The 16,620-nt window shown below is 33.7% G+C and overlaps 1 protein-coding gene and 1 pseudogene across 1 annotated transcript; one reads left to right on the forward strand and one right to left on the reverse strand.

Annotated features, from left to right (window-relative positions):
* Window positions 1-2,236: 2,236 nt before the first annotated feature.
* On the reverse strand, window positions 2,237-6,005 carry LOC138313611 (uncharacterized; annotated as a pseudogene).
* Window positions 6,006-7,259: 1,254 nt separating this feature from the next.
* Window positions 7,260-16,571, forward strand: LOC138313610 (putative ankyrin repeat protein RF_0381; the record flags this gene model as incomplete). Its single annotated transcript, XM_069253967.1, has 7 exons — window positions 7,260-7,368; window positions 13,837-13,920; window positions 14,616-14,699; window positions 15,295-15,378; window positions 15,594-15,677; window positions 16,189-16,272; window positions 16,488-16,571. Coding segments are annotated over exons 1-7 (609 nt in total), but the record flags the coding sequence as incomplete, so codon positions are not given.
* Between the last annotated feature and the right edge of the window lie 49 nt (window positions 16,572-16,620).

Here is a 16,620-nt window from a genome sequence, read left to right on the forward strand (position 1 = left end):
TTGATTAAATTTAATAGCTACCAACTTTTTCCAAAATCATCATTCAGCTGTGCGCTTTCGAAATAATAAACCCCTAGAAGCTAGCGCACATCCGCATTCGGGTATTTCCGTCGAGCCAGTCAGCTTTGAGGTGGTCGTGACTTGTTTCCGATCACTCCATCCATTGTCATATGACGCCAAAATTGGGCATAATTAATTGATGTAACCAAACGACGTTAATATCGGTCAGAAACTTTTGAAAATGATAACGTAGGAGACATGCTTTGTATCTATTTGTATATTAAACAGTTAAAGTATGGGGTTAATTGATATAGCAAGTTTCTGGATTTAATTGCACTATTTTATATTTCCTTCGGCTTCGCCTCGGGAAATAGACAAGTTCTGGAAAACCAGAATTAGTCCTATCCCTCAATCCCATACTTTGACTGTATAATAAACAATACTAATGCTATTGATTTAAGACAATCGGAAGTCGCATAAAACAAGATATGGTTTATAGTTAAAAATCCCCCACGTATCGACTAAGGTTACAGTTATCTTATTCTTGGAATTATCTACATTTTCGTAAGATGTTTATGTTTTATTCCAAAAAATGATCGAAAACATTTAAATCTTGTGCATCTTGTATCCTCCCTCATCATCTGCGAGAGCTAAATGCATGCACCTGTTGACGTTCAGTTGGAAAACGAAACAATCTGACTGAAATACAGATCCTTATAACCACTTCGTTCAATAGAGGATCTGAGAAAATCCGATTAAGGGTCATGTTCGTATGACATTTATACCACGTGTAATTGAGATCAAATGCATCTTCTGCAAGTTGCTCTGTCAATTGACAATGTGATTTCGCCCCAACATACAAATACGATTAGCTTTATTGTGCTCCTTCGGCGAGATGACTACCTACACGGAAATAATTCTGACAGATTTTCAAACTATTTCGTTCCCTGAAATTCACTGTCAATATTTTGCCAGCAGCAATTTGATTGGCCATTTACAAAGGTCACCTGGACATGACCCCTAATGGGATTTTCTCAGATCCTCTTATCTAACGTAGTGATAATAAGGATCTGTATTTTAATCAGATTGAAAACGAAACAAGAATACATATAAATAAAGATTTTATCAAGAAACGTTATCATATATGTGACGGTGACGGCGAAAAAGGGGTCAGATGAGGAAAATTGACAAATTGAGTTTTATACATTTTTTGCAAGCTTACATTATAAATTATGTAAATCCAAAAAATTAGGTCTCTATGTGGTACGGTTATGGAGAAAAAATTGTTTGTTAACCTGTATCGCTTCACTGAACACAGAAAACACAAAAGTCAAATAACGTCATAAAAGTATAATATTTGCAACACATAACAAAAGGGATATATTGACATGTCAATACTTTTAAATAACAACATATATTTCAAAACCAAACAAATATTTTATTTTATCCCTTCTTAATTACGAAAAATAAATTGTCCATATCATTTTAAAACGTCGTTACACGTACAAATGTATATACATCAAAGGGAGATAATTTAATGCCAAAATTTTTGAAAGAATTCAAAATCTAAATATAAACGCCAAAGCCATAAATATTGAAATGATCACACTTCTTAAATGTTTGATAGATCATGAACTAGCAAAATAATAACATTCAGTAAAATATTGGAATAATTACTGAGAATTGGTAGAAATAGGCTGGAAAAGTCAGGTAAAAATGGAAAAGGAAGAGGGAGGGGGCCGTTTAAAATCACACCGATTTATATATATACATGTAAAATTTATATGCACACAGCCTTACTTCACTTCCCTACATCGGTACTAATTTTGTGTCTAATATATTATTAATATTGATCCTCAATTACTTTTAATTTCCAACTTTAAAATCAGTCTAAGTTTAATAGTACTAGTATATCCACTAAGAATAGATAAAAATTGGGAGACAGCCAATAAAAAGTGAAGGCTACTTAGTGTTAATAATCGGTTGTAAAATCACATTCAATGATCGGTTTAGGACCACCTACTTATTATCAATTTTGAATTTGGATTACAGTTATAGAAAACTTTTTTTATATTTATGAATTCAACCTTTTATTTTCTCTGAAGAATTTTAGAAAGATATCTTGTGGCAACGGTTCAATGAAGTGTTTTTTTTAATTCAAATTATTGTTTATCTAACATGTCAAAGACATTTTGAGAAAATTTGTTTTACACCAATATACAAATAATAATAATAAAGGTTCAGAACAATATAAAATAAGCACAAGTTATCTCCCATTTTAATAATTGATTATTGAATTTCATAATCGATAGTCTTTAGGAAAATCATAATCGATCGATCATCAATTAAAAACAATAATCAGTCCAACACTAGGTGGTAGAATCAAAGGTCATGTGTATATATACATATACATTTAAAGACAAAGTTCTGTTGTCAAAAGGAATATCCGCTCACAAATTCCTACATAAAATAAACTTATTTCCATCACTACAGATCTTTTGAAGACAAGACACGCCTTACAAATGTGAACAATGTAATATAGCAGTCATTTTCATCGTAAAAGTAAACCTTTCCGTTTGCATGGAACATTTGGTACTTGGTTGCTTTCTGTCAGATCCATTTCTGACTTTGGTACAGTGGGTTTTGGACAGGTAATGTTTTTTGAACTTTCACTTTTACAAAATTCCCTAATATTGTCATATAAGTACCATTGTCTAGAAGGATCTAGTCCTTTTGACACAATTTCCTCTGGTTCATCTTCTGCAGATGGAAGGATTTCCTTTCTCTTAAGTAGATTGACTGACACTGAAGTGAGTCACCGACTTCCTTACACAACACTTCACCTGGCTTTGTAGATTCCACAAGAAAATGGTGGTATTTTGTCAGGTTTTTCAATGGCTTGAAGTATTGTTTCAGGTAACACTTCCAGTCCCTAAAGATGAATGGTTTTTCCTCATCTTGAACCAACTGTGGAATATTGTGTCCACTCCGTGATGAAGTTGTAACTGTGCGAGCAACCTCCTCTAAACTTTCAGCATTACTAGAATTCCAGCGCAATTTCCACACACCAAAATGCCAGTCAGGATCAAACTTTGTATGGCCAGCAATCATCATCGAGCACTGGATACCAACATGAAGACCTGTGTAATACAATAAAACAAAAAATGAGTTCATTGTTCTACAAAAAACTTTAAAAATTACCATTAGAAGGAAATTATAGGTACTACTGCTATACAATATCAATATAAAAAAAATAAAAATATTTGTAATTAATTGTTGCAAATCTATAATAAGTTCAAAATGTGAATATTTTAATTTGATCTTTTGAGAAACAAACTATTTAAATTGTAGACTAATTGATGACTAAAATAGTAAAAACTGGAAGTCAGTGACTAATTTATACATATATTAAACCTCCCCACCCAATCTCAAGGTATTCATGTAGTTCTAGTGCTACAAATTAATCAGGTCATGATGTGGTATTGACTTTTAAATCTCAAATGTCTGAAATATGAAATTCCATCATTGTATTGCACAATTTGGTTTATTAAAACAGGAAAATGTCATAATTCTATATATGGAGAAATGAAAATTTTAAGATCAGCATATATACATACAAAATTGTGGTTGAAGTTCAAGCCTAACAAACCTATGAAGGGGACTTACCAACTATCACCCTCCAAAGGGCATACCACAACACAATGTTGTTTTTATTCTGTCCACTGCAGTTGTCAAAATGGATGTTGGCGATCTTTTCTCCATGTCCATGATGATGAAAATAGTGATGGACCATGCTGATAACTAAGTTAGCTCCCTATCCTACTCCTGAACTTTCAGCCTCATCCACCAAATAGAAAACTTGCTGTCCTGTTGAATATTACAATGTATTGATCAAGAAACGGAATACTGTAGTTAATTCCTACCAGTTGCATTGGCAATATCAACAAATGTGTACCACTGGAATCATCACTGTCACTCAATTTTTAATTGAAATCTCATATCATTAAAGGAAATTTTCAATAAAAAGGTGTTTAAGGTAAATGATATACATGTAATTTAAATTACCAATAATTGATTATGTTTGATTTGATTTAATTTGCAAATCATAAAAGTAATGTATTTTAAAGATCAATTAATTAATTGGTTTTATGATTATCTTAAGCTTATTAAAGTAAAACTCGGGGTTAATTACCTGAACCTTCCGAGCAGATTCCAAAGACACTGCATTTCCTTGGTGTCTTAAAGAAGATTGGACCAACTTGTTGAGCATGATGGGGAAAATGAACTTGTTGTGCGAAATCCCATGAATAGTGGAAAGCACCATCAACTGTACAGGGTGAATTGCCTACAAAGAAAGAAAGACAACCATATACATTTCTACATAACATGAGCATTACTACATCAAGTATATTTGGTTTTTTTTATATATAATCAATTTGATAAATACATTTGTTCTTAAAATCAAATACATTGTACATGTAGTTAAGTTTAATTGAAATCAAATAAGATTTCATTATGAACATTCAGATTTTTTCCCAATTCATGAATAAAAATTTAAAGGTTTTTTTATGTAAGAAAAATTGAAAGGCATTTCATGTAATATTATATACCCCGGTATGTATACACGAGTGGTCTTTATCTTAACATTCTAGTCTACTGAAAGCTAGGCTGAAAAGCTGTAATAGCAGACTTGGAACCTGTTTAAAATAATAATCTATATAAATAATTTTGAATAATTCTGATATGCTTTATTTAAAGATGTCTATCTGAAGAATCTATTGCTCAGCAAAAAATGTAAATATTAATTTGTATTTCATTATTATTAATTACCTGTTGTCTTCTCTGCTTCTGACAATAACTTGAACTTTTCTTTACTCTCTGTGCACTGCTTTCTGTATACATCTCTCTGTTGTTTTGCCTGACTTATATGAGTACAGTATTCCTCCAAGACTTGTTTCTTTTCATCATCATTTATTGAACCAGTAGCAGATAATTTCAATGAAAAAATTTGGCAAGAGTTACACAAGTCTGTACATGGTTTCATGACTGTGATATATGGGCATAGATCATGCCATACTCTTTGGAAGGTGCGTAGACTCACTCGTCTATAACTCATTTTGCCGGCCAGTGAATCAAACTTTTCAAAAATGCCCATGGCAGTTGTATCCGAGGGAAGACGAAGCACTTTTTCAGACCTGTAATTTGGTAATCTTCCCGGAATAGGCAATGCATTGTCTCTAGCAAATTGTGACAAGAATGTCTTGATATTCTGTCTGTCTTGTACAGAGAGAGCATTATGCGGAGCTTTTCCAGAATTTCCATGTTTTCGTGGCATCAAACCAACAGTATCTAGTGACTTACTAATTGCCTGTAATTTGTTCTTGTTGATGCCATGAATAAAACAAAATGTAGTTCTACAAACACGGATTCAATTGAAATAAAACTCCTGATATGGTCGCTCTCGTTCCTTTATCTTGTGTTTCTTAGATTGGGTATGACTGCCAGACTTACGATGAGCAAATAGCTCAGCCTTAACAGTAATATCTAGTTCATCATGTGTTAATTGGTGACAATGTTCTCTAAATTCAAATGCCGATTCTAAGTCTATTTTTACACTACATGCTTCTCCACCATACACTTTACAGCCACATGTGTCATTACGAAATTTTGCCTGTGCTATATATTCAATAGTGTCACATTCAGTGGAATCTGTTGAAACAAATACAACGTCATTATCATCTGAAGACTTGTCGGACTCGTAATTACACTCGTCTTCATTGGAATCTGACGAAAGTTCTCTGAAAGCATCGGCGCTACCCTCGGATGATGTGTACAGTCTTGAATAATAAAGTTGATCAACAGTCTCTATTTCATCTATAAATGGTTTATCCTGTTTCAAAATAATTTCTGCTGGAATGCTACAACAACTATTGTTCGTTGTAGTAGATAGTTGACTCATTTTAATGATTCAAGTCTAACATGATTTCGTGCCATGGTACATTAATTCAAACTGTCGAATACGTATAAGTTTACGTATGATACGCATTTCACAACATCGCGAAGTATAAAGTGATACTACTTTAACTACTCAGTTTGAACGTTCCTTCATTAATATAACATCGTCTTTCACCTACCGGGCTTGGTTTTCATTGATCAAGTAATCATCATTGCAGATTACACACTATGACAATTCAGAGAGATGTAAACGTACGTGTTGCTGTCATTACGCCACTAAGAAACTAACTAGAGTGATCTCCCGTAAACACCGGGTGCGTTCGGGTCCGTGCTTCTATAAATATGCGTAAGCTTGTGTCATCTTTGGGATTCCAGTATATTAACAATGCACATTTATTATTTTGAAACAAAACAATTAACTCATAAGCCAATATAATAAGTAACACATTTAATTTAGTGTCGTATTTTATTTAACACATCATGTCTTCACAGCAGTTATCAAGTTTGTCGGCAAGAAGCAAAGATAATTGGATCTGCCGATCGAAGAATAAAGAATTTACGAGATCAAACAGTTGTTTATTACAGTTGATAAACAAAGTAATAAATTGACTTTAATTATATTGTACATTTCATGGTGTCCAAGCTTATGTGTTGCTAGACTAGTCAATATATTGTGTGAAAAAACTAATAAAAAGTCTTCGATCACGTCACAGAAAAATACAGCAAAATGTCTCGTGATTTTAGACGGCTTTTTCTCAGAATGAGCAAGGATTTTTAAGTGAGAAGGATTCGTGTCTGTCTCTTTACACTACTAAACACCACGCGAGACGCTTATGAACCGGGAATAAAAACCGTTTTTCTCAACAAATACTTGTCTTATCGAGTCAAACGAAACGCCAATGTAAAGTAAATTAAATTTCACAACGTTTATAACTTGCTTTAAAGACGGAATATTTAGAAGAAATGTCTTAAACTATCGTTAAAAAAATACGACCGCTAATGAAATGGCAGCACGCTTCAGAAAGTAAGACGGTAACCCTCGCACCCCCATGCTACATCAAAGGCTGCGGCGGCGGATATCAAAGGAAATCAGTCGTCGCCCAACGTCACGGTCAGTGCACAAACACAAAAGCGCCGCCTGCGCTGTCTTTGCCCAAAACTCAGTGTGACTTATCCTTCTCATATACGTCCTTGGAATGAGGCTTGCCGCATCTGTACCCATTTTCGCAGTCGCCGTCATATATATATATATATAGTATGTTGGAAGTTCCAGTTGGCACATAGCAAACCAGTTTTGAATAACTACTGATGTTTGTCTTTGTATTCCAGAGCAATGCACTTGAAAGAGCAGTGCGGAGAGGAAACATAGACATTCTTAAACTTCTCATTGAAAATGGAGCTTATGTCAATGAGGTAAGTATTTGTCTATCTAACTTTCCACTGCAACCCCACTATATAACAGGTAGTTGTTCATCACATGAACTGTCAATAGCCTCTGTTGACATAATTATGGTTATGAGACATTGTCATCCTAGCCATAACGAAAACTAGTTGACGAAACGGCCTCTCCGTACTTGACGATACTCTTTTTCATTATGAATGCAAAATGTCTTGAGATTTAATTTTATTATTTGTATTGAATTATGTATCGGCATTGAAATCCATTTAGTTGGCAATAATAGGAATACGAATTCAAACTTGAAAGTTGCAAATCCATCACGAATCGCTCGCACACGTCATCTATGTTGTCGATGTCCAGTTATCATTCATACCTCTAGCTTTTCAAACAAATTTGTAGCTTAATGCATAAATGTAACGGATTTACTTAGGTAAAATCAAAGCAATGTTCGAGTGTTCATATTCCACAATAGTAAATAGCTACATAACGAATTTGATGCATGCGCCTATTAATGATCAAAATTGGCAGATTATATATCTTAAGGGTAACGGATTATGTCATTACATGGTATTGCTACATGTAAATATTGAATTTGAAAAAAATCCTTTCGAATCATAAAAAAATAACAATTTAGTTATAAAGTTAGTTGATTTATGAAATGATAAGGCAAAATGTTTTCAATTTTAGAAACACCGATTCGATACTCCTATATATTATATACTTCTTTCCTTGACAACATATTTGAAGTAAACAGAACACTCATCGGTATACATTTACTTTGTTCATGTTTTTGCGAAACAAGATAAATGAACAATTTCTATTCATATGAAGTATTTACAATCTTCTATAGGAATGTAATATTAATGAATCATACAATACTACTTTAAGTTTGTTTATCTAAGGATATGTGAAAATATTAATATACATATTTGACAGACACGACTCTCAAACCCAAAAAGTGTAGCAATTCAGTTATGACAATTAGGACAACATTTATCTTCGTATATACAAATTTATATCGTCAACAAAGCTATGTGGCTATCGGGATTTAAAGAAATACGAACTGATTCTTTGCTTCAAACTTTAAAAAATTAAGACTTTAGAAACGAGTTTGTTTGATTTCGATATAAGTGCTCGATAACCTTAGTTGAAGCACGTTCTTTTAAGTAAAACGAATCAATAGATGAAGACGATTTTAGAAAGGTCAAATTTCAAACGACCTTTAATCTATAGGCGATATGTGATTATTTTCCCTGTTTCGCACTTGCAAATACGTCGTCACGTGCATGGTATTATATCGATAATATATAGCCTAAATGTTTCTAGCTTTAGAAACACCTAAACACCAATGTGTCATTACACTTGTAAAGTGAATTATTCGTTTAAAAACTATATTGCTCCATAGATGAGATCCTTAAATGTGGTGTCCTATGGCAATCGATCCTCTTATAATAAAAATGTAAAATGACTCTTGGTTCGGTCTATATTGTGTACGAAAATTTCAAAACATAAAATTATGGCATTTGACTAAGCCCTCAGTTTGTTTTAATTATACATAGGCAGCAAAACATCAAGTGGGCCACAGCTGCCAATAAATAATGATAAATATAATCAATATGCAGTAATTGAAAATTCTAACGTTCCCTCGAAATGAGCGGGAAACGTAAAACGCAAACGAAATTTTAAACGAAAACGAACGAAAACGCAAACAAAAACGAATATTGTAAAACAAAAAACGCATTTCGACAAACGCTAAACGCAAAATGAAAAACGCAAACGTTAGCGTTAGCAATCGTTTATCGTTAATCGTTATCGTTTGCGATAGCAATCGTTAATGGTTAGTTGCGTTTATAATCGTTTGCGTTAGAAATCGTTTGCAGGGTACAGGGTACGGGATACAGGGTACAGGGTACAGGGTACGGGGTACGGGGTACGGGGTACAGGGTACAGGGTACAGGGTACTAGAATCAGTTACATGGTATACAGAAACTTTAATCATACACATACTCCCGTTTTTCATATACTTTCGTTTGTATTTCAGAACGTCAAGATCCGTAATTTATTTACCGTCAAGCCGTTTCCGTGATTATAACAATGGTATTAATCGTTAGCCGGTATTGCGTTAATCGTTGATCGTTAATCGTTAATCGTTAGCGCTAGCAATCGTTAGCGTTAGCTAACGGACGGATTTTTTGCGTTGCGTTTGCGTTAGGCTGGGACCGTTAAACAATTCAGGTACTGTATATCCAAACACTAAATACATTTTTTAACTTATACAAAGAGATTTAAAAAAAAAATATGTGTACAAATAGTTTTCAAGTAATGCTAGTATGTATAAGTCACTGAATTCGTCACACATACTGTGTTATAGAAATTATCACTTTAAGAAAAGACAACACTTCAGATGATTTTTTTTTTATTTTAGTGTAGGTATTGTGTACATGCAGGTTGACTATTGCAAATATGAACCCTGGGTCTAGCGGTTAGGTAGTTATGTTTTACATGTAAATATCTCCGGAGGAGGTCCTCGTACCCGTTATATATCAATGTGGACACTGACCTGTAGTATTTACCTGACCCAGTTGGAGGTCTTATATTTGCTTTATAGTTCACAGACAACGCAACGCCATACCCCACCCCATCCCCACTCCCCTCTTGATTTACCTGCTGTTATTTATACCTTTTGTTATTTGGCAGCGGCATATTTTGATTTTGTTGCAACTTGTAACACATCTGGTCAAGTGCAGTCACCCCTGAACAATGACTCGCTGATAGCCTCGCTCCTCACATTTTTGAGTAGGCTTCGAACGTATAATACGTGACTCCGTTTGTTGCCTATGAACAGTCATATGTGTTTTAAGTTCATTACTAGTTTGGCCGATGTAAAAATCACCACAACGAGAACAAATTATAGCATATATCACACACTTCGATTTGCAATTCATGTTTGCTTTTACAGTAAAATGCAAGCCATTTTTAAACACATATGTACTACATTCAATAATAATCGGACATGTACCGCATCTAGGTGTCTTACATTTTGACACATATATATATAAAGAAAAAAACCAAAACTAAAACAAATCTGCGATCGATCACTGACGTTTTCCCAGCTGCTGCTATTCTTCAGGAAATGTTTATTAATGTTGATAAGGCAGCAACACAAATAACAAGGATTGATGACATCATAGTAAAAAATACATTATGACGTCATAAGATACACATATTGGGAGTCACATTTACAAATTAAACCAACCCATTTAAACCTGGTTTTAATAAAGCTATTAAACCTGATTATTTTCCTTCTCTTTCACATAATTCTCAGTAGATTGATAAATAGGGATAATATTAAAAACATCACTTGCACATGTATGAATGTGTTTACTGACATGAAGAAATCTTAAACTGTCTGTCCTAATTTGTTGTCTGTCTACAGTAATCCGTTGTCGCAACTCATTACCTGTTTGCCCAATATAGAGGGGGGGGGGGGGGGGGGGGGGGGGGGGGGGGGGGGGGGGGGGGGGGGGGGGGGGGGGGGGGGGGGGGGGGGGGGGGGGGGGGGGGGGGGGGGGGGGGGGGGGGCGGGCGGGGGGGGGGGGGGGGGGGGGGGGGGGGGGAACATTTACCACATACAAGTGCATATATAACATTTTTTGATCGACAATTCATGTTTGATTTAATCCTGAAATTGAAATCATTCTTGAAAAAATACTTTCACCTTCTAAAATAATTTTACAAGTGCCACATCTTGGTTTATTACATTTAGACACACACGGGTTCTGTTCTTCCCTTTGAAATTTTGAAGAGCAAAATAATCTTTGAGGTTTTTAGGTTGTCGTTTGCTATTAATGATTGTGTTTTTTCAAATATCTGTTTCATCTTATCATCCGTTCTCATATCGTTTACATACGTTTTGATAATTGGAAACATATCAAAATTGTTTGGATTAAATGCGGATACAAACGGAATCACAGTGACCTTTTTCAGCTCCACACTATAAGTATGTAATTGACCAGTTAAGGGCCCTCTATTTCGAGCCTTCCTAAAACCATTCATTATGATTTCTTCTGGATAATTACATGATTTTAAAAATTCAAAAAGTTCAATCTTCTGTTTAGTACATTGCTATCGCTAACGATGGTAACCAACCTAGAAGTTAAATTAAAAGGTAGATTTACCTTTATATGCTTTAGATGACTTTAGATAAATTCAGATAATTATGAAAATCGGTAGGTTTTGAATAAATATCAGTTGAAATATGGCCATCTTCAATCTTGACCAAAACATCTAAAAATGGAAGTGAAACATATGACTACATTCAATAGTAAGTTTTATGTCCCTGTGTAAAGAATAAAGTTCTTTATGGAAATTCTCTATGCTTTTTTCTGGAGGCCATATTATAAAACAAAAATCCAAAAATCTCCAGAGGTTTTGTTTTAGAAAATCGCAATAATCTGTGCCTTCACTGTTTTTGAGTTTTTTATACAACTACTCTTCGAGATAGCCCAGAACCAGAGTTGCATATGTTGGTGTACATTTGGTTCCCATAGCAGTTCCTTTTATCTGTTGATAAAATTTACCATTAAAGTAAAATACATTTCTGTTAAGTATAATGTTTAATGATTCCAGAATGAAGTCGTCATCAAATGGAGAATAAATCTTTTCTGGACATTTCCTGAGCCAAAACGTTATGGCTTCCTTTCCTAAGTCAAAGGAAATATTTGTATAAAGGTTGACGACATCAAATGATACCAGTTTTGAACCTGGTTCAGTATAAGTAGGTAAATGAGATAAAAAATTAAAATCGTATGCAAATTTTGACTGAAGAACAAAGGGGTTTAAGTATAAGGTCCAAAAAAATGGCTAAGCCTTTGAGTAACACCTTCAGGACCATCAACAATCGGACGAAATTTCAAATTATTCGGTTTCTCTATGTCAATAAATTCAGAATTCTGCTCTTTGATAGCATTCGATATTTCAACACTTTGTCAAGTAATCTTTCTCTATATCTGATAATCCAAATGATCGATTATTAACAAGGTCTGATATGTCCTTAGTGTCCATATCAGCGTGTTCTGTTCCAGGTTTAATAGTTCAGTTTAATTTGTAAGTGTGACTTATAATATGTGCATCTTATGACGTCATAGTGTATTGTTTACTATGACGTCATCAATCCTTGTTATTTGTGTTGTTGCCTTATCGACATCAATAAACATCTCCTGAAGAACAGCAGCGGCTGCGAAAAAATTAGAGATCGATGGCAGATTTGTTTTAGTTTTGTTTTTATATATTAGTATATATATATATATATAATGAATATCTAGTAAAATCTAGGAAACTTGCGAAACACTTGCGGATGAACATTTATATAATAATAATATTGATATTTGTGAAGTCATTTAAAAGATAATATATACTTACTGATGATGTCATAGTTATTATGACATAATTTAACAGGGTTAATTTTGATGAGCTGATATGTCATGAATCAAAGCACTACAATCAAGTTTCAAGTCTACTTTATTTAAGAAAATGACAGAGCATTAGCTGATTGAAAATATTTTTTTTTTCATTATTTCATTTACCTCTGTATTCCCTATATAACTGAGATTGTCAAGGTATACGGAGTCATTCCCCTTTTGAGTGATGGGTCTCTCCAGCATTATTCAGGAAACGTGCTGAACCTACAATTCTGCATTTGAACTCTACACTACTCCAACTTTAACACTAAAAAGAATCAAAGAAAATATAATCAAGCTTACATTTTATTGAAACTCGAACATTGAGTTATCGTTCAATAATTAAACTTTGCATTTAATTGTTTTCCATTGGCTTAACAATGTACTCTATCATGAATTTAGAATTATACATAGAATATCTTCAGCAAATTGAATAATAAGAATTAATTTGAATATATGTTTTATGTTATCTTTCATCATCAACCGGTTCGCCGTTTATTTAGTGTACACTCTGGCTTCTGTGTTGTAATGAACCGTATTGATCAACACTTTTATTTAAAAATCTTATATTTCTCGTCCACATATTTAGGAAAAGTGTATTATAGACGCAGCGTGCGCCTTCGGAGGTTATATAAAAATGTGTACATATGATTTATCACGGTACACATTTTTTCAGGAATGTTTTTTTTTTTCTAATTCGCGTGTACGAGGTGTAATTATAGTACCCATTTTCCATGTATATAATTTTTTTCTAATATGCGTGTACGGGGTGACGGCCGTTGTCGGCCATCGTAGTTTATTGATACTTCAAGTACTAAATCCAATACCAAAAACCAATTGGGATTTTTGTGTTAAGTATAGCTAATTTAATTCAATATCAACGGTCCGAAAACAAACATACACATCACAAATATTCCTTATTGTATATACATAAAGATTGTTTATGTTTGTAAGGCTTCGATATTCCAAGCATTGTAGGCGCATTGATGTAACTGCCACTGATTCATTTTATGTGTCGTCCAGGGTGATGTTCTGGAGGAAGCAGTGGAAGGAGGTAACATTGACGTAGTTATGTTAATTATTGAAAAGGGAGCGGACATTCACAAGGTAAGGATTTGGGCTAAATCTTATTTGTATATTTGTGGAGTAATTGATCAATAAGTCCCTATCAATTTGTACTTGCCAATTATACATAGAATATATTCAGCAAATTGAATAATAAGAATTAATTTGAATATATGTTTTATGTTATCTTTCATCATAAACCGGTTCGCCGTTTATTTAGTGTACACTCTGGCTTTTGTGTTGTAATGAACCGTATTGATCAACACTTTTATTTAAAAATCTTATATTTCTCGTACACATATTTAGAAAAAGTATATTATAGACGCAACGTGCGCCTTCGGAGGTTATATAAAAATAATATGTACATATGATTTGTCACGGTACACATATTTTCAGGTATGTTTTTTTTTTCTAATTTGCGTGTACGAGGTGTAATTATAGTACTCATTTTCCAAGTATTTTTTTCTAATATGCGTGTACGGGGTGACGGCCGCTGTCGGCCATCGTAGTTTATTGATACTAAAAGTACTAAATCCAATACCACAAACCAATTGGAATTTTAGTGTTAAGTATAGCTAATTTAATTAAATATCAACGGTCCGAAAACAAACATACACATCACAAATATTCCTTATTGTATATACATAAATACTGTTTATGTTTGTAAGGCTTCGATATTCCAAGCATTGTAGGCGCATTGATGTAACTGCCACTGATTCATTTTATGTGTCGTCCAGGGTGATGTTCTGGAGGAAGCAGTGAAAGGCGGTAACATGGACGTAGTTAGGTTAATTATAAAAAAGGGAGCGGACATTCACAAGGTAAGGATTTGGGTTAAATATTATTGGTATATTTGTGGAGTAATTGATCAATAAGTCCCTATCAATTTGTACTTGCCAACGAAACATGCATGCTAGATACTTGGTCTTACAAGCAAAGAAATCCAGGCATTAACATTTTCTTGAGAAACAACAGTTTTTTCTGCTGTCAATAAATATTAAATTTGATTCCGTTCAAACATAAAAAATACTATATTGGACAAGATATGGCTGACATGTTATTAACTAAAATGTAATTTAGAAATGACGATAGCGTTGCGTAACGGCGGCGTATTATCCTGTACATACAAATTATAATCGTATCAGTTTCTATCGTGTTAATACAACTTATTATCATTTTGTTTTCTAAAGTGTACATACAATTTATATACAACTTATTATCGATTTATTTCATGTCGTGTGCATACACTTAATCATCGTGTTATTTTCTATGGAGTACATACAGTTTATCATCGTATTATTGCCTATCGTGTACATACACTTTATAACCATATTATTTTATATCGTGCACATACAACTTATTATAAGATCATTGTCTATTGTGTACATACACCTTATTATCACATTTATTTTCCAGTCCAATGCATTGGAGACAGCCGCAAGGAAATGTCGGCCTGATATCGTATCTTCGCTTCTAGACAAAGGGGCCAATCCTGATCAGGTTAATATACTGATATTCTTGCAAACCCATTGGGATTTTTGTGTTAAGTATAGCTAATTTAATTCAATATCAACGGTCCGAATACAAACATACACATCACAAATATTCCTTATTGTATATACATAAAGATTGTTTATGTTTGTAAGGTTTCGATATTCCAAGCATTGTAAGCGCATTGATGTAACTGCCACTGATTCATTTTATGTGTCGTCCAGGGTGATGTTCTGGAGGTAGCAGTGAAAGGAGGTAACATGGACGTAGTTAGGTTAATTATTGAAAAGGGAGCGGATATTCACAAGGTAAGGATTTGGGTTAAATATAATTTGTATATTTGTGAAGTAATTGGTCAATAAGTCCGTATCAATTTGTACTTGCCAACGAAACATGCATGCTAGATACTTGGTCTTACAAGCAAAGAGATCCAGACTTTAACATTTTCTTGAGTAACAGCAACTGTTTCTGCTGGCAATGAATACTAAATTTGATTCCGTTCAAACATAAAAATTACTACATTGGACAAGATATGGCTGACATGTTATTAACTAAAATATAATTTAGAAGTGACGATAGCGTTGCGTAACGGCGTCCTATTATCTTATACATACAAATTATAATTGTATCATTTTCTATCTTGTTAATACAACTTATCATCATTTTGTTTTCTAAAGTGTACATACAATTTATCATCGTATTATTGTCTATCGTGTACATACACTTTATAATCATATTATTTTTTTCGTGTACATACAACTTATAATCATATTATTTAATATCGTGTACATACAACTTATTATCACATTTATTTTCCAGTCCAATGCATTGAAGACAGCCGCAAGGAAATGTCGAACTGATATCGTATCTTTGCTTTTAGACAAAGGTGCCAATCCTGATCAGGTTGATATACTGATATCCTTGCAAACCAATTGGAATTTTTGTGTTAAGAATAGCTAATATAATTCAATATCAACGGTCCGAAAGCAAACATACACATCACAAATATTCCTTATTGTATATACATAAAGATTGTTTATGTTTGTAAGGCTTCGATATTCCAAGCATTGTAAGCGCATTGATGTAACTGTCACTAATTCATTTTATGTGTCGTCCAGGGTGATGTTCTGGAGGAAGCTGTGAAAGGAGGTAACATGGACGTAGTTAGGTTAATTATTGAAAAGGGAGCGGATATTCACAAGGTAAGGCTTTGGGTTAAATATTATTTGTATATTTGTGGAGTAATTGATC

The sequence above is a fragment of the Argopecten irradians genome, unplaced genomic scaffold (genome assembly GCF_041381155.1).
Source record: "Argopecten irradians isolate NY unplaced genomic scaffold, Ai_NY scaffold_0773, whole genome shotgun sequence".
In the NCBI taxonomy this organism is placed as follows: Eukaryota; Metazoa; Mollusca; class Bivalvia; order Pectinida; family Pectinidae; genus Argopecten; species Argopecten irradians.